Source organism: Ornithodoros turicata, chromosome 5 (genome assembly GCF_037126465.1).
Source record: "Ornithodoros turicata isolate Travis chromosome 5, ASM3712646v1, whole genome shotgun sequence".
In the NCBI taxonomy this organism is placed as follows: domain Eukaryota; kingdom Metazoa; phylum Arthropoda; class Arachnida; order Ixodida; family Argasidae; genus Ornithodoros; species Ornithodoros turicata.
This window is the reverse complement of record NC_088205.1, coordinates 29,768,672-29,788,773: the sequence shown is the minus strand read 5'-3', so window position 1 is coordinate 29,788,773 and position 20,102 is coordinate 29,768,672. Positions and strand designations below refer to the sequence as shown.

At 45.4% G+C, this 20,102-nt stretch overlaps 1 protein-coding gene across 1 annotated transcript; it reads right to left on the bottom strand.

Annotated features, from left to right (window-relative positions):
* Positions 1-12,812: 12,812 nt before the first annotated feature.
* On the bottom strand, positions 12,813-14,684 carry LOC135395666 (uncharacterized protein K02A2.6-like). The gene has a single exon (XM_064626763.1). It carries the CDS (start codon positions 14,682-14,684, stop codon positions 12,813-12,815), a length of 1,872 nt encoding a protein of 623 aa, XP_064482833.1.
* Between the last annotated feature and the right edge of the window lie 5,418 nt (positions 14,685-20,102).

The window sequence follows — 20,102 nt, the reverse complement described above, 5'->3', positions numbered from 1 at the left end:
AGCAGCCGTGCAGCGCCAAGAAAGTTGATACCATAAAGCCACCGGATGCCAAGGCCAAGACCTGCTATGCCTTTTCTAGTGTAACGATATCAGCAGTCGATCGGCGCGTTGCGCAACAACCCGCAAACTAGAAGGGCAGTGACATAGCAGCTGCCACGCCACTCGCCAATCCTAACCCGACGCACCTGGTATTTGCATTCACGCTTTCAGTACAACCCTATCGCCACCCCGCCCTGCAAAGGCTCGCTCCGGGCAGTGGGCGGGCGCCCCGCCAAGTCCTGCACACCATTGCGACATCACAAACAACACAGCACCTGTTTAATTTACGAACGTCACTGTAAACGGCCGCCACCCAAAAGATGACATCTGCCCAGGAGCCGGGACGCACGGTCACCGAAGCCCCGAAGCCAAGTCGTCGCCGAAGCGCAAGCATGCGCAGTATACAAGGCCCTCAGTCTCATAACCGGTTCCTGCAGTTCGGATTCAAAGTCCATCATACACAACGAAGTTGAACTCAGAACGACTTCTGAAGTTGAGTTCTGACCTATGATATGATGGGCTGTGATGTCGAATGATGAGTAATGATGTGATGAGCTGTGATGTTGAATGGTGGGCTATGATGTGATGGGCTGTGATGTTGAATGATGGGTAATGATGTGATGAGATGTGATGTTGATGTTGAATGATGGGCAATGATGTGGTGAGCTGTGATGTTGATGTTGAATGATGGGTTATGATGTGATGAGTTGTGTTGGCGATGTTGAATGATGGGTTATGATGTGATGGGCTGTGAATGGTGATGTGATGTTATTGGCTGTGGGCTGGGCCGGACATGATGTGATGTTGAATGAATATTTGAATATTTCGAAAAATGCCGACCTATGCCTATCACATGCCATGACTTCTAGTAGGCTGTCTGCATGCCATTTATGACATGAGAGCAACATTGTGAAGGTATCTTCAAGTTTGGAGACAAGCTTGAAGAGTGTTTCCGAACAGTATAGTAGGCTTCCTGTTGAATTCGTTCATGTACGACGACAGATGGTTTGTGCTCTGTTCGTTTTTGCACGCTGCTTTTTCTTCACAAGGGCGTCAGACGTCTGCTAAAGGTTCACCATTCCACAGAAACAGTGCACAGCCGACGATAAAGTAAAATAAAGCACTTCAAAGACGCGACAGCGTCGCTATCCCACCCTCTGATATGTCACGGATAAAACAACTCTGCCCGGGTACTAGCCAGAGCGCCAAGAAACTAGTATACATCCGTGGAGCAGAGCGCCTGGTGGCCGTCTTCCGCAAGAGTCCCGCTCCGTCGGGTAGGAGGCTGTGGGCGCTCCTCACACCAGACAATATTCACCTAGCCACCATATCCTGAGGGGTATCATTGCCGCGTCACTCACTCTTTCAGGTGCTTCTGCGCAAAAATGTAGCTCCTACTTCTCAATGGCTGCTGTGTGGGACGCCTTGCATTCTAGTTGCCTCCGCGCGAAAAATCAAGCCATTATTTCAATTTCATCATTTTTTGTTGTGCTGTTTATTAATAGGCCTGTTCTTTCACACGAATGTTGCACAGACGGTCTTTTTCACATTGTTGAAATACTGGGAACTTTTTGCTTGCTTTGTAGTTTGTTGGGTTTGTGTGTTGAAGGTTGAAGTCGCTGAAACCGGTTGAAGCCGTCATGGCTATAGAAGCCCGCTCATATTCGAAACGTTGAAAGTGCATCTCAAGCATGCGAAGCACTTTGTAATTTGTCAGGGGTACTGTGCATCACCGCTATGTTTCTCATGGGTCATCATGAGGCACCCCACGCCGTGATATGGATTTCATGAAACAAATCGGATTCAAGTCAGCTCTTTATTTTCGAGGAGCAAATGAAATCATTATATATCCAGAATTATAGTTTTTCTGTACTTATTTATTTCTGCTATTACGCAACCACGCCTTATGACATTACTGTGGCGGGGATACATACAAATAAAAGTAAGCAATAAGTACAGCATACAAAAAGAAAAATTAAAAAGCACACATGTATAAAACAACACGTACTCAGATTCCGAAAAAATCAGCTCTGTACATCCGTTGGGCTGAATTTTCCTGTGATCATCAGTTTCGATGAGATGCCGATGGAGGTTCCACATGGAGGATGTCCTCCCCTTATGTAATGCGCTCGGGCCTTTAAGTGTTAAATAAATGAAATGAAATGAGTACTAGCCCGCTTAATATTATGGAAAACAATGTGAAGCATCTTTCTTGCTTATTTGCCTTTTTTTATGCCAAATCAAATCCCATTTCAAATACGTGTTTGTCAAATCCTCTGCAAAATCCAGAAATTTGGGGACTTTGGTAGAAAACATGGCCAGGTGGTCAACTTAAGAGCGTCCTGCTGCTATTCACTGAATGTACGTATATCGTGTCAGGTTAGCCGGAGATGAAGAATGAAGCACACGAAGTTTCAAGTTTACAAATGTAACCAAACTAACGCAGACACTTAAAGTAGTTGGTACGGTGTAAAAACAGCACAGCGAAAGAGAGAGAGATTCCCACCACGACGCCGAACGTCTAACCGATTTAATGGCAGGAAAAATATACATGTACAGCAATTATTTCTTATGTAATGTCATTATCTGATTTTTTACGCAATTACAATTTTCTGGCATCTTCCACCAAACTGTACACTTTCTTAGCTCTTTTTTCTTTTCTTCTTTTCTTTTCTTTTTTGTTTGCTAATGTACAGGAGTAGTACTGTGTCATGCCGAGGCTACGGGGTGGCGAAACTACAACCTGGACCCCTGGACACTGCCCTGAGCCCTGCGCGTATTTTCCCCTGCGCGGCGCGTGTGCGGAGAGTTGTCCACGCGACAAGTGGGCGGTGCTCGGGTGGAGGACTGCTGTGGTGGGCGGAGCGTGACCGGAGGGCTGCGTGCGTGCTTACCATTCACCTTTTTTGTAATCATGTGACTGTTGTATCATGTCTTTAAATTTCAATGACCGATCCTTCTCAGGCAATTCTATCCTTCGGGTGATGAACTTGTACAGAGTGTAGTCGAGTAAAACCTATTTGGTGGTCGGGTCTCATTCTATATGAGAATTCTTACACAAATTGTGGAATATTCGTTTCCTTATCGATCTTCAATCTAATCATAAGGTGTTTTCATTGTGATGCGCAGAATTCATTATAATGATGACAAAGATTACATTTATTGTTTCAGTTATACACTTGTTTATTTCGATAAATTACAGTTCTATTTCAAACTCTGAAGTTTTCGTTTGTTATCTTCTTTGATGAATTCCGAAGACATTAAATAGTTTATTCTGATTATTGGGCGCTTGAATCCAGTGTTGATTAACGCAGGCGCTATGTTGTCGCCGTGTTTGTATTGCTTCAACAACTTGCACTTTGTCGCGATGAACTTTCACAGTCTCTTATTGATGTTTCCTTTCTTTGTATGAAGATTCTTGAATGGCGTACAAGAGAGTATTAGATGAAAATCGTCCGGTGGTCCACCGCAATTGATATGTTTGTTGAGTTTCAACAGGTGATAATACATCATACCTTGCACGACAATATTGAACTTCTGTTGATTCGACATCGTTGCAGAGACTGGTAGAAGAAAATAATTGCGTTGCCGTGGTATTGGAACATATCACGTGATAAGATTTTATGTACTTTCCATCTCAGATATGTGTAATTTCAACAAATCCGTGATGAATCGTGCGATATAGACCGCTTGTATATGATAATTTGATCCGGCTGCTTTCTTGATGTACGCAATGCCCATTGCAATGATTACAATTACATCTGGTCTAGTGTATTTCAATTCTTCGTTAGCAAATCTCAAAAACTCAGCCATCAATCCTAGTGGCCCTTCCGACGTTGATGTGCAGATATTTTTATAAGTATTGTAGATTCGGCATATAAATTCTTGCACCTTCAGTTCTGTAGTTTGTACCATATCCCCGAATACGACCATGTCTAGGACGTATTGAAATGCAGCGATAATGAAATCGTTTCGCGGCTCCTCCTTTTCGAAGCAGTTTTTTATCAGATCTTCCCATGACTTATGGTATCTAGTACAAAATCTGTCCATCTTTTCAATGTAGAGCAATTGTCTCTTCTGTTTTCAAGTGCACGTCTACACTTAATTAAAAGCATATCTATGTTTATTTTATTGATTAAAATTTTATTATCTGGTTTAGAATGCTATAATCTCCACCTGTCGTGAGAATTATTGTTTTGACTTTGTTTCAAGTATTCACTCGTCTGATACTTCAAGGAGTTGTGAACTTACTGCCTGAAATAATTACTGTCTTGCATTTGCTTCAATTGTTCACTCGATTGACATAAGTAAGTATCTCTAAGATTGGAATGCCTCAGAACTCTGAGTTGCATTTCACATTTGATATTTCTGTGTGGTTCATTAGAAATTTCTATTGCAAGATATTACAAAAATTGATGTAATTAAATCGTTGCTACCAATTAATAATTTGGACATTCTCTACATCTTCAATAACAATATCGCATCTCTACAAACTTAGCCGACTTGTCAATCACTTTGACGAAATATTTCCGTTTCAGGGAAAGGATGCGAAAAGATAGTGGCCCCCGCGAGTGATATCGACATCTATTTGCGCTGCACAATAAAATATATCGCCTTTGAACTCTCTCTTATCTGACCTCTAGAGCGTCCCGTTTGCTTGACGAAGTAATATAGCCCCTAACCCATTTGAGTGATAAAGCATGCGCTGTGCTATGGTCACATAGATAGAGACATAAAGTCTCCTGACTTTGAGGAAAAGAGTGAAAACAGTGCATATTTTCTACGTCTTGGATATCTCCATCAAGGTTCGTAGTGTTTGTTAGAATGAAAATTGTATATTGGTCGATTTTATGATGGTTCAGTGATTATTTTCCTCTGTTGTTGTTGTTTACGTGTCGCCGCGTGTTCCTCTGTTTTTCAGCGTTAAGTCTGTGCTATTTCGCCTTTGATAGATTGATTAGCTATTATTTCTCTATGTGTTGGATGGTGCGCAGGTTTTGGCTCTCTATTAATTGTAGCTGTTGATTGTGTTGTTTCTCGTTATTTCCTTACGTTCACTTAATAAGAAATTAAAAGTTGAGTAATGTTGGAATATGAAATTGAGATTCTCTATTGTGCTCGAAATGTTATGCCAGATATTCCCACTTTGCATTGATGGTTCTCACGTATAGGAATATTAATTTTCTGATGGGTTTGATTTTCTGAATGATAGATTACTCTGTTGTTTTGATTAGGAATATCTTCTTCGTAGTGGTATAGATTTTATTTCCTCTTGTGTTCGTGTCGTTCTTTGCTCTGTTTGTTGGCTAGGAGTGTGCTATGTGGTGAAGTTCGTTTTTAACATATCTATTTTCTGATGAGTTTGATTTTTTTCTTCTGATTTTCTGAATGATAGATTACTATGTTGTTTTGATTAAGAATAACTTCTTTGTAGTGGTGTAGATTTTATTTCCGCTTGTGTTCGGTGTCGCTCTTTGTTCTGTTTGGTGGCTGGGAGCGTGCTATGTGGTGAAGTTCATTTTTAACATGTCTATTTTCTGATGAGTTTGACAATGTAGTGGTATAGATTTTATTTCTTATTGTGTTCTTGTCGTTCGTGTTCTGTTTGTTGGCTAGGAGCGTGCTGTGTGGTGAAGTGGAATATCTTCTTTGTAGTGGTATAGATTTTATTTCGTCTTGTGTTCGTGTCCCATAGTCTTCCAGTGTCTCTGCTGTTCACAGTTAATTACATACAACTATCAGAACTTCCCGCTATTGCAAAGATGGTTCTCACGTATAGGAATATTATACTTTTTATAATACAAGTTATAATTTTGTTTATAATCATATTGATTAAGAATATCTTCTTTGATTGAATGTGGTGATCGTTTTGATATGGTGTAGGTATTATTTCCCTACATGTCGGTTAGGTTCTATATTCATGCTATGTGTTGATTCGAATTATTGCCTTATGTCGGTGCTATTCACTTCAATAGAAATTAAATTTGTGTCACATTGGAATATTAGCTATTGTGCTCAAAATTACTTACACCTATCAGATTCTCACATCTCAGACTTTTTATAATAGCACTTGAAATTTTGATTGTAATCGTATTGATTAAGAATATCTTCTTTGATTAAATACGCTATCACTTCTGATTAATTGAAAACTTCCACTAATAAAAAATATTCTGTTTGATTTGTGATACCTATTCAATGCTATTGTATCGTACCTTTAATAATTATTGTTACGTGTATTGTGTTCCTTCTATTTCAGATTTTTTTGGCTAAGTTTTTCCCATTCACGCAGAGTCATAACATAACTCCTAATGACTTTAATAAATATATTTTCACTTGTACTTTTGTGTATGGCTATCCTTTGCATGTAAACAGCCTACTGCACGCCTGTTGTATCTGGAAAAAATATGATTCAAGTCGGCTCAGGCTGAAAAATGGCGAAAGTCGGCGGCCCAGGCTGAAAAATGACGAAAGTCGGCGGCCCAGGCTGAATGGTAAACGCGCACGCAGCCCTTCGGCCACGCGACGCCCACCTGTCGCGGGAAGGAAGTCGGCCCAAGTAGGAAAATTGTGAAAGAAGTCAGCCTATGGTGAATGGTAAGCGCGCACGCAGCCCTCCGGTCACGCTTCGCCCACCACAGCAGTCCTCCACCCGAGCACCGCCCACTTGTCGCGGGAAGGAAGTCGTCCCAAGTAGGAAAATTGTGAAAGGAGTCAGCCTAGGGTGAATGGTAAGCGCGCACGCAGCCCTCCGGTCACGCTCCGCCCACCACAGCACTCCTCCACCCGAGCACCGCCCACTTGTCGCGGGAAGGAAGTCGGCCCAAGTAGGAAAATGGTGAAAGAAGTCAGCCCAGGGTGAAGGGTAAGCACGCACGCAGCCCTCCGGTCACGCTCCGCCCACCACAGCAACCCTCCACCCGAGCACCCCCCTGTTACAGGTGGTGAAGGCTTTTCGGCTGGGTTTTTCTCCTTCACCTGATTGGCATCACAATTCCCAGCACTATTGACTTTAATAAATATATCTCAACTTGATTGGCATTAATACATATATTATGACTTGTACTTTTTGTGTATGACCCTTCTTTGCATGTCTCTGCATGTAAACCGCTCACCTGTTGTATCGTAAAAATATGTGAATTCGGCCCAAGTATGGCCAAAGAAGTCTGCCCAGGCTGAAAAATATACTACGATGAGCGCACGCGCAGCCCTCCCCCGCCGATAATCACGTGGACAACCCTCCGCACACGCGCCGCGCAGGGAAAAATACGCGCAGGGCTCAGGGCAGGGTCCAGGGGTCCAGGTTGTAGTTTCGCCACCCCGTAGCCTCAGCATGACACAGTACTACTTACAGGCACGCAACGCTTTGGAACCGGTCCTGCAGCAAAAATTTAAAGATATCAAGAAAAGATGAGGAATGTTTCAGATTTCGAAGAATACAAGTCGACACCTATGCGTGCGGAAACAGTCCGGGTACAATATATGTCACGAGGAGCTTTTACAATTTCGCTGCAATACCAAACTACTATATTAAAAACAATGGTCATGTATGAACAAATTAGTATGGTGTAAGTGAAATGATCTACTGTATAACATTTTTTTTTAGTTCGGGTTTGAGTCTTGTATATCGTCCTCATCGTCTTCTGTGTTCTTCAAACTCAAGGGAATGTTACATCTTTCAATAGCCTTGTGTCCAGCTAGAGAATGGTTAATGGTTAGTGGTTAATGTGGGAGGAAGAAGAAGTGTTTGCGCCGAACGAACGTAATTTTTTCTGGTCCGTAGATCCAATTAATCACCGGCTCATTTTCGATTTTTCGCACATCGTAGACGATTCAGTCATCGCAGCTTGGCGTCTGCGTTCTGTTTGGCGTCCGGGATGGCTGAGCCACCGGCAACGCCGGTCACTCCAGAGGTTACCACCCCAGCGCTGGAACCCCCACGTCTCAAGAAAGACTCGCAAAGGTGTAAGCGCCCCAGAGAGGATTTTGAGGACGACAATCCTTCTTCTGAGGACACCATTGTTAATGCGCAAGACGAAACTTCCCTAGATCCTGAAGCAATAGAGGAGATCGAAGTTGACCCTCGACCCTTCCAAGTCGTAACTATTAGAATGTAGATTTATTGTACTTGCCAAAGAATCCACCAAAATCACACAACGTCAGTCTAACTGCGCAGTTCGTTCCAAAACGTCCGTTCTACACTTCTTCCTCTACCTCTCTCTTGCCCATGACTATAGGGCTGCCTACAACCCCAACACTCCCCCCGACTAAGTTACGACAAAGTCTTTCAAATGTGCCGGAGTCTTGATGACACGCCCAAAACGTCCCGTTCGCATGTTTGGCTGCTGAGTGCCCTGAGCCTGCCCGCTTGCCTGGTCTGTAGTCAGTAAAGGGAAGGCTGGTTCCTGCGACGTACTCTGCTGTGTCTGCTCGGTGTCCGTGGATGGAGGGAAATTCAAAAGGCAGTTACCATGGCTGCAGTATCACCAGTTATATCCATTTTGTCAAGGATTCGGTGCTTGATGTGGTCAACGTGGCGGCGATGGAGTCTTCCGTCGGTAGACTTTACAGCAAATGAAGATCGGCCCGTCTGCTTACTATTGTTGCCGGAAGCCATCGCGGCCCGCTGTGGAACATCCGAATGTAAACTGGCTGCCCTACTTTGTATTTCTCAGTCGTTTGGCTTGATTCGTTGGGCATGTTGTCTGAATGCTCCTGAGGATGCATTAAATTCCAAGCTGTTGTCAGGGGGCGACCAAACAGCAGTTCTCCGGGGGTCTTCCCGGTTGTCTTTGACACTGTGGTATGCCAAGGAGCATCAGGGCGTTTGAAGTCTTCGTCCACGAAAGATGGACGTGCACGCGCCCAAGTTTGGCACGTGTGACATCTGTCAAATGTTAACTGGATGTCGTGGTCAAGTCCTGGCCACCAGAAATGACTTCGAGCGGTGCTCTTCATTGCTGCTACTCCTGGGTGGTTTGCATGTAGCATTTGTAGTGCCAAGGTCTGAGCTTTCTGAGGTAGAACGTGAAGAAAAAACAATGTGCAAGTTTCCGGCGATGCAGAATCAAAAATAACAAAGACGGTTAAGAGCATCAGCTGTTTACTATATACATTAAAAACAAGACTTTCGTGCAGTAGGCTGCACTTCTTCAGGTTTGAGGACCTGTTACAAGTGGTGAAGCATATATCAAAAAACCAAGTCACATGGTACAAGAGAAAAGGGTAAGGGTGAAGAGAACTCCAAACGCGATACAAATATCAACAAAAATGAAAATGAAAAACAAAACGCAATCAGTAGGAGGTGGCTCGACAAGGTCAGACAGACATACATACAGCCGAGTCGGAGTTGTACGTGGAGGAAACCAGTGAACAGCACATGAATAGGCACAGCAGCCAGTTGGCACAAAAGGCTTTAGAATGCGTACGGGGAATTAGGGCTCAAGGGCGAAGGATTGAGGACACACAGCACCTTGATGGCTAAGAGCTTCCAGACTCTGGGAAAGTAACGCGGAGTTGGTGTCTTACTGATTGTGTATCATCGTGTATGATGTGAAAAATGGCAGACAAGTGATAATACAATAAATAGACTCATAGTGTAAAGGACTGTAATGGACCGCCGTACACGTTGATGCCGTGCGGCTGTAACGTTGCAAATTTCGAAATGAAAAAGGATTCTCGATTTTTGCGTTTGATGTCATTAGCGTACCCGGATTCTAAAATGGTGATAAGTATATGCGTATGCAGATCATGTCCCGGAAGATTAAAATGTAGCGATACAGGTGACTGGCGTTTATTAACAATATCTGATTTATGGCCATAAAATCTTTCACGGATGGTGTTACGTGTTTCGCCTATGTATTGTTTATTGCACAATTTGCATGTAATGAGATAGCAAACATTGAATGAGTTACAGTGAAGGGACTGCCGAATAGAGAAAACGAAACCATTAACAGTGCTACAGGTGGAGGTACATGTTGCAATAAATAAGCAAGTTTGGCAGCGGTTGCTGTTGCAAGGAGCGCAACCGGGACTCTGTTGATTATTGCGAGAGGAAGTGAGTAAGTCGCGTATGTTACGTGATCTCCGAAACGTAATAGTCGGAGCATTAGGGAAAATGTCTTTGAGATATTCATCGGCGTGGAGTATGTTTAAATGGCGTTTGAACACAGATCCTACATTACGGAGTGTGCGGTTGTAAGGTGTAATGAAAGTACATTTATTATGACTTGATGCCTTATTGGATTCACGAGAAAGCAACCTTTCCCTGTCTAGGGAGGTGGCTCTGGCTAGGGCATTGTCGATGAGGTCGTCGGGATATCTACGCTCCTTGAAGTCATTGCACATGTCCTTTGCATGCTTCAAAAAATCTTGTGTATTGGAACATATGCGTTTTAAACGTGTGAGTTGTCCAAATGGAATGTTTCGCTTTTGGATATTAGGGTGATGGCTGTTGAAATGAAGGTACTGCCGTTTGTCAGTCGGCTTCTTATAGAGATCTGTGACGAGTTTACCAATAAGTAAGTAATCCAATAAGGCATCAAGTCATAATAAATGTACTTTCATTACACCTTACAACCGCACACTCCGTAATGTAGGATCTGTGTTCAAACGCCATTTAAACATACTCCACGCCGATGAATATCTCAAAGACATTTTCCCTAATGCTCCGACTATTACATTTCGGAGATCACGTAACATACGCGACTTACTCACTTCCTCTCGCAATAATCAACAGAGTCCCGGTTGCGTTCCTTGCAACAGCAACCGCTGCCAAACTTGCTTATTTATTGCAACATGTACCTCCACCTGTAGCACTGTTAATGGTTTCGTTTTCTCTATTCGGCAGTCCCTTCACTGTAACTCATTCAATGTTTGCTATCTCATTACATGCAAATTGTGCAATAAACAATACATAGGCGAAACACGTAACACCATCCGTGAAAGATTTTATGGCCATAAATCAGATATTGTTAATAAACGCCAGTCACCTGTATCGCTACATTTTAATCTTCCGGGACATGATCTGCATACGCATATACTTATCACCATTTTAGAATCCGGGTACGCTAATGACATCAAACGCAAAAATCGAGAATCCTTTTTCATTTCGAAATTTGCAACGTTACAGCCGCACGGCATCAACGTGTACGGCGGTCCATTACAGTCCTTTACACTATGAGTCTATTTATTGTATTATCACTTGTCTGCCATTTTTCACATCATACACGATGATACACAATCAGTAAGACACCAACTCCGCGTTACTTTCCCAGAGTCTGGAAGCTCTTAGCCATCAAGGTGCTGTGTGTCCTCAATCCTTCGCCCTTGAGCCCTAATTCCCCGTACGCATTCTAAAGCCTTTTGTGCCAACTGGCTGCTGTGCCTATTCATGTGCTGTTCACTGGTTTCCTCCACGTACAACTCCGACTCGTCTGTATGTATGTCTGTCTGACCTTGTCGAGCCACCTCCTACTGATTGCGTTTTGTTTTTCATTTTCATTTTTGTTGATATTTGTATCGCGTTTGGAGTTCTCTTCACCCTTACCCTTTTCTCTTGTACCATGTGACTTGGTTTTTTGATATATGCTTCACCACTTGTAACAGGTCCTCAAACCTGAAGAAGTGCAGCCTACTGCACGAAAGTCTTGTTTTTAATGTATATAGTAAACAGCTGATGCTCTTAACCGTCTTTGTTATCTTTCTGAGGTATTATGACCCGGGAACCCCACGTGAGGCAACCTTTGCAGACGGCAAGTTCCGACCTTCGACGTCTGTAGGGAAGAAGGTCTTCTGTATTCCAATCTGAGAAATCTCCACGTTGGACACCTTCTAAGACCCGTGACAAGATGACGTCACGTTGAGTAAGCTGTGCCACTTGGTTAGCATCCAGTGGATCGCAGTGGAGTGCTTCTAGCATTAGTACGTCACCCAGTGATGCTTGACCGTCGACGGATATGGGCAATGGAAGACGGCTCAATGCGTCTGCGTTTTGATGCCGATTTCCAGGGCGATATACCAAGGTATAGTCATATGCGCTTAGTAAAAGGCACCAGCGAATCATTCGGGGTGACAACATCTGAGGAATCTGTTTGTTAGGGCTCAAGATTCCCAATAACGGTTTGTGGTCCGTGAACACCGTAATGTGTCTGCCTGCAATAAAGTGATGGAAGTGTTTCATTCCAAAAACGATGGAGAGACCCTCCTTGTCCAGGTGTGCGTAGTTCCTCTCGTGAGTACCCAGTGTGCGCGAAGCAAACATTATTGGAAGCTCATCTCCGTCTACTGTTTGTTGAGAGAGAACGGCCCCAACTCCGTATGGTGAGGCATCACAGGAAAGGATGATCGGCCGGGATTCATCAAAATGTGCTAAAACAGGTGCCTTCACCAGAAGCTGTTTTAGTTCTTCGAACGCGCTTTGTTCTTGATGTCCCCACTTCCAGGAGGTCTCTTTGTCGAGCAGCCGGTACAGAGGCTCCGCCACTGTCGCTCTATCCTTCAGGAAACGGTTGTAGAAGCTTAAGAGGCCCAAAAATGACTGAAGTTCCTTCCTGCTACGTGGTGCAGGAGCGTCGATGATGGCTTGTACCTTTCTCCTGGTCGGAGTGATGCCTGTAGATTGGATGTGATATCCTAGGTATTCCAGTTCAGGAACCGCAAAAAGGCATTTGTCGAAACGTGCTTTCAGTCCAGCTTTACGCAACCGTTGGAGTACTGCACGTAGACGTTCATTGTGCTCTTCCTGAGTGAACCCCGTTATTAAAATGTCGTCTAAGCTAGTAGGCTCCGACGCCCTCTAATCCAGAGAGTAGCGTGTCCATGTATCTTTGAAAGATGATCGGAGCCACGGATACACCAAAAGGTAAGCGAGTGACCCGGAAGAGTCCTTTGGGTGTGTTCAACGTAAGCAGCTCTGACGTGGGTTTGTCCACCCGAAGCTGCTGGTAGGCCTGTTGAAGATCTAGCTTCGAAAATATCTTGCCCCCCTGGACGATACTGAGCATGTCGTCTACTGTCGGTAGTGGGTATGCAGCTTTCGCCACAGCCACATTTACAGTACTTCTGTAATCACCACACAATCGAAGTGTGCCGTCCTGTTTGCGCACAGTTACAAGAGGCGTAGCCCAGAGCGAAGGTGAAACAGGTTCGATGATTCCTTGATGCTCAAGCTTGCTAAGCTCTTTGTCGACGTCATGTCTTAATGCTAACGGCACGGTGCGACTCTTCAGGAATTTCGGAGCAGTGTTCCGCTCTACGTCAATATGTATAGGATTTCCTTCATGTCCAGTCATGTTGCCCTGGAATACTTCCTTGAACTCGTCCAGCAAGGCTTGACACTCTGTTGCGGCGACTGTATTAATCCCAGTCACTGAAATTCCCAGAGGTTCGAACCAGTCCCGTCCAAGAAGGCTTACGCCGCAACCAGCTACGACGTAGAGATCCAGTTCAGCCTCTGTGCGCTGTAGCTTGACGTGCACTCTCGCTTTGCCTCGTACCTGTAGTGGAGTACCCGTCCACGTCTTTAGGTCAAAAGTTGGGCTGTGCAAAGTAGGCCTGTCATTATTCCAGAGGTGGTGAAATGTTTCTTCGCTTATGATGGAGAATGATGCTCCCGAGTCCACCTCGAAAACGCAAGGGCGGTTGTTTAACGTTACCTCTATGGTGTAACAATTCGTTGCTTGACTTGAGGTGTGTAGTGAGAAAAGGTCTGCCCACGCCTCAGTCTCTGTAGCCTCAATGCAGTTCGTTTGCCGGTGTTGTTGAGACTGGCGAGTGTTATCGTGATCAGTAGTCTTACCAGACTGCTGCCGCTTCTTACTGATGCAAGCGTTTTCAATATGTCCAGTTTTCTTACAAAAATTACAGACTGACTTCCGAAATCGGCAGTTCTGAGCATTGTGATCTCCATTACAACGGTAACAACCGGAAGTTTGTTTGGTCCCCGTCTTTGAATTCCGTTGCTTTGTCGTCGTGTTGAGAACCTTGTTGCCTTCCGTACTACGCATGCTTGACTGTTGCTGGACTGTCGACTCCATAGCTTTTGCGATGTCAAAAGCTTTTTGAAAAGTGATACTCCGTTCTGAGAGTAATCGCTGCTGTACGTGGACGTCACGTAGCCCACAGATGAATCGATCCCGCAACATTATCTCCAGTGGAAGAGTCGTGGTTGCAGGAGTTCCGACAGTAGAAGGAGTCGTTGTGGTTGATGCCTCTGGCTCGGTTGCGCGTGACGTGGATGGCGTTGCAGCCGGTGATGTACCAACAGTCTGCGATGTTCCAGCGTACAAGGTGCCAAAGTTGCAGTCCTTGGCGAGAGCTCTCAAGGCATCCACGTATTCTGAAATGCTTTTCTGGGGTCTTTCATCCCTCTTGTGGTAACGCCATCGGCCTAGCAGTTCGGAAGGTCCCGTCTCGAAATGGAGATTTAATTTGTCCATAATTTCATGATAGGGTACCTGTGATGGCGATAACGGATGTAGGAGATCCCGAACCTTGTTGTAGGTTTCTTCTCCGATGCAAGTGAAAAGCAACGCACGCTTCTTTGCTGCGTCCCGTACGTCATTTGCCTCGAATAGAAACTCGAGACGTTCACGCCATGATGTCCAGTCTGAGCCGGCAGTGAATTCTCCAAGTCTTGCGTGGTTCATGCTGCTCCCTCGTCGCCAGTATTAGAATGTAGATTTATTGTACTTGCCAAAGAATCCACCAAAATCACACAACGTCAGTCCAACTGCGCAGTTCGTTACGTCCGTTCTACACTTCTTCCTCTACCTCTCTCTTGCCCATGACTATAGGGCTGCCTACAACCCCAGCCGGAAAAGCTTTTGCATCGATACCACGGCTTCCAGAGAGAAAAAATAGCAACAAAACCACAAAAACACCATGCGTGGAGGCTGATGGTAAAATCCTTATATTTTTCAAGGCAAAATTACTTTTAAAAAAGTGGATTTTTAAAATTTATTCTACGAAATTAGCCTTCAACGTTGCAGACCTTGCAGACCAAACAACAGTAATCCAGGCATCTATTTCTCACCCCTTCCTCACTACTTGAGCGCCACTATCGGGGAAAAAAGGAAAAGTATACAAATTTTCGAGTTTATTATCTAAAAACTGCGTATTTTGGGGACGTATTTTACATCGTAACCACTAAATCAACATATATTACACAAAACAACAGCAATATTTCACAGAAAATCACACTTTTATAACATTTCCAACCATAGCGACAGTAAAGCAGACGACACATCTCGAGAAGCTCCGCAAATGTCCGCCATGAACCTCTTCACTCTCGGACGAATACTTACGGACACTGAAAAAACAGTGACATGGATTCACGACAAAGGATTGGTCCCTACCACCATGATGTGCCCCCGTTATGGCCACCAACGAGTGTCAAAGCCGTGCCAGCGCACTTTCGGTCGCTTTCGGTGCCGCCGCAACCACCCGGAATTTTGCCAGTCCACCACTATCGGGTCCTGGTTTGAGAACATTCGATTGGCGCTCTCGACACATGGAATACGTGTTCACCAGACCTAACCTAACCTCAGTCACGCCGGATCGCAGTCTACATGGGCCCTCTCGACACATGGAATACGTGTTCACCAGAGCTAACCTAACCTCAGTCACGCCGGATCGCAGTCTACATGGGCCCTCTCGACACATGGAATACGTGTTCACCAGACCTAACCTAACCTCAGTCACGCCGGATCGCAGTCTACATGGGCCCTCTCGACACATGGAATACGTGTTCACCAGACCTAACCTAACCTCAGTCACGCCGGATCACAGTCTACATGGGCCCTCTCGACACATGGAATACGTGTTCACCAGAGCTAACCTAACCTCAGTCACGCCGGATCACAGTCTACATGGGCCCTCTCGACACATGGAATACGTGTTCACCAGACCTAACCTAACCTCAGCCACACCCATTTCCTCTGATTCATTTGTGCCTCTGCTAATAACTTTCAATATTAAACTTTCAATACATTTCAATATTAAATGCTGCTAATAACGTTCAATAATAAATTTCAATATTATATTCAATACATTTCAATATTAAATGCTGTATTCCAGGCATCTACAAACAAAGCACGCATGCAGTTTTCTGTTTTACATCACAGTTGGCCCTAGGAGCTCTAACTATTCTAATAACCCTGCTCTACCTTTCAATTTGAAAAGAAGATATTGCATTGAATCTCCGTATTCACACGTATCGTCTGGCAACAATGACCGTAGCGTACTCCTGCTAAACCTACATCCATCCGTGCGCTTTGGGATCGATGCAAAAGTACAGCCGCCAAAGAATCCACCAAAATCACACAACGTCAGTCCAACTGCGCAGCTCGTTACGTCCGTTCTACACTTCTTCCTCTACCTCTCTCTTGCCCATGACTATAGGGCTGCCTACAACCCCAACAGTAACATATAAGAAGAATCGGCCTACAGGAATCCCAATAATCTTGAAGCCTATAATCCCAGAGAAATCCTTCTGGAAAGTCAACCCCAATCTGATTGCGAAGGATATTGTTCATGCGACGCAGGAGAAAATTTTATCCCACCGGATCACGAGAGAAGGGAATCTCGTCATCAGTGTACCCTCAGAAGGCTCGGCCAGAAGTCTTCTGCAGTTTTCAACCGTGGCTGGAATCGAGGTGCAAACTTCGATACCGGGTTCCTACTTACGATCAAGGGGAAGGATCCAAAACATCCCAAGGTGGTACTCAGAAGAACTACTAGAATATTTTCAGCCGTTCGGGGTTACGGCAGTACGACGGGAAATTGTCTATAAGAGAGAAGACGATGGGTCATCCACGCCCTACCATAAGTCAAGTGTCATCCTCACATTTGGTCCCAGTCAGGCCTTGCCGGAGGAGGTCAGCCTGGGATTTACGACGCATGTGGTAACAGAGTACGTGGCTCCTCCGATTCGATGTTTCCAGTGTCAGAGATTCGGCCATTATACGAAGGATTGCAGGGGAACACATAAGTGTAAGATATGCGCAGGAGCGCACCACTTTAAAACCTGCACGGCGCGTCGTGAACCAAGGTGCGTTAACTGCGGAGAGAAACATACAGCGTCGTACGGAGCGTGTAGAGTTGCACGGGCAGCGGCGGCTACACACGCTCGGAGGGCTTTTACGGAAGCGGCCAAAGCGACCAAAGTATTCACTCGTCCAAATGCTACCTACGTTAAGCAGCTACCAAGGGAGACTCCTCCTCCTCCAGCAGAGGTGCACAAAAGCACACGTGACCAGAAACACACACGCCCTAAAGGGGAAAAAATCATTTGCTGAGACTGCAGCGAAGGGGAAGAATAGTCCAGAAGTGCCTTCTGAGCCTATAGCAACAGCCACGCCAGCGACTCCAGCTCGTGCGCTCCAACAGGAACACGGCAACCGGAGCTCCCATCACACTGAGACGCAAGCGAATGTCAATCTTGAGATGCTCGTGCCATTGATCATTCTTGCTCTGCGCTGAATCTTGAAAGCGATACCTGGAGCATCTAAACTTCCGGAGGTGCAAGCTTTGCTCTCCCTGGAGCCGATGCTGAACAAGCGTACCACACTGACCAGTAATGACCGATAGGTACAAACATACTACTGTATTTCAGTGGAATATCAATGGCATGCGAACTAAATTAGGCGACTTTCGCAATTTTGTGTATAGGCACAATTTCCCTGTGTTGGCTATCAGCAAGCATCGAATGGATCCTTCTTTCCGGCTTTCAAACTACATTACGTACGCCTCTGCCTCGACGACGGGGTCCAGCCGGGCTATGTTGTGTGTTAGGTTTACGGCTCACCGACATATTTCCGGGGTCCCTCTTATTCAAGCTGCCTGGATATTACAGTCTGCTCTCCCGATCTGGTTTCTCGCATGCACTGGAGGACGGATTTAGATACACTAAGAAGCGACCACATACCTATACTCATCTCTTACTCCCCAATGGTTGCCGGATCACGACAAGAAAGAGTCACAAACTGTAAAGTATTCAAACGCATAACAGAGGAACTTCTACAGAATGTCACCACTTTTAACGAATTCAACGAGGCGCTGTCATCTAGTATTGCAGCTGCAACAAAAAAGATATCGTGCCCGATCAAATATCGCAGCGTAGACGCCGAGTTCGAAAGGTTGCGGACAATACGTCGGCGGGCGGAAAGAAGACTGCGAAGATCGGGTTGCATTGAGGATTATCGCGAGCTTTGCAGGCTACGATCACTAATTCGCACTCATCTTCAACATCTAGCCAAGCAGAGATGGAGAGCACTCTGTTCTACATTATCTCCATACACACCCACGGGACATGTCTGGCGGATCATCAAGGGCCTAAGCTCCCCGGTTGAACAAGTTAAGCCGTTTGGAGCACTAGCCGTTCATCAGGGCACGACCGAAAAATCTGTTGGGGAAGACTTTTGTAGGCTTTTTATTAGGCCCTCAGATGCGTCATGCACAACATCCCACAGGGACTCGGCACAAGCCGCGTATAGGGCGGTTGTTTTTACACAGCCAGCTGAAGACCCCTATATGGACAGTGACATCACGATACAGGAATTGGAGGCTGCCATCCACCTGTCCATGAAGCGGTCAGCTCCAGGGCCCGATGGGGTCTCATACAAAGCTATAGCCTCCTTGGGACCGACGTCGCGCACTTTACTTTTGAATTTGATCAACGACTCTTGGAGACGCGGCTTTGTCCCTCCGTCATGGAAGACGTCGCAAGTTGTGCCAGTCCTGAAGCCTGGAAAATCACCTAGAGAGTAGACGTCATTTCGGCCCATCAGTCTTACAAGCTGCGTGTGTAAGATCATGGAAAGGATTATCCTACGCCGAATAGAGTGGTTCTTAGAGTTCCGGCGTCTGCTACCTCCCGAAATGGCAGGTTTCAGAAAGGCTCGGACCTCTATAGACTGCATCATAAACTTGGTCACTCACATTGAAGAAGCTAGATTTCGGGGTGAGCTTACAGCAGCTGTTTTCTTGGACATAAAGAGAGCATATCATACGACGAGCTACAACCATGTCCTTTACGATCTATACAGTTTCAACGTCACTGGCCGGGCTCTTCGCTGGATTGCTGCTTTTCTTAATGGTCGGTCTGTTTTCGTGAGAACAGCAAAAGGCGACACGAGTTTGCATACATTGTCAGCAGGGGCACCACAGGGGAGCGTACTTAGTCCTTTACTTTTCAATGCTGTCATGGCTGCCCTGCCTCGTCTCTTGCCCAAAGGGGTATTTGTTAGTCTCTACGCAGATGACATCTGCAGATGGTCATCGGGAAAGCAGTGGCCTGCTTTACAGCGTCGCCTTCAGACATCACTTGATCGCGTAGTGCACTTCCTGCTGGAGAGAGGCATGGACCTGTCTTCAGAAAAGACTGTAATGCTGCCTTTTACGCGTCGCCATCTTAAAAGATTTCAGCTACAAATTGGTCATCATCAGGTACGTCGTGTACCACATCACCGCTTTCTCGGCGTTACTCTCGACCGGAGTTTGTCATGGGTAGCGGAGGTGCGCTGTCTAAAAGCAAGAGCTGAGAGTCGTCTTAATGTTCTTCGTTACTTATGCGGTTCCCGGTGGGGCACATGTCCTCGGGCAATGCTCAGCGTTCACCGATCTCTTATAAGTCAGATGGTTGCGCATCACATCCCCTTGCTACACAACCTCCCTGTTACCACAGAGAAGGTGTTAGAGTCTATCCTAGCAAAGGGCGTCAAGCTCTGTCTTGGCCTTCCTCGAGCAACGTCAAACGCTTTAGCCATGGCAGAAGCACGGGAACCACCTGTATCAGCTCTCAGGATGCAAGAAACGTTCCGCCACTACGTACGGTTGGCAACGCGTCACCATCGCCATCCTCAGCTTCGAGCCATTATGAGTCGTCACCACTCTTCTTTTACCCAAGCTATCCAGACACAACGTGTTCTTATTCCGAAACACAAGCCACATGCATTACCAGATATCCCAACATGGGTTCTGCAGCCTCCTGACGTAAGAACTAGTGTGCCTGGACTCCCGGGAAAGAAGGATATACCAACGCATGTCCTTCGTCAGTTCAGTCTTGA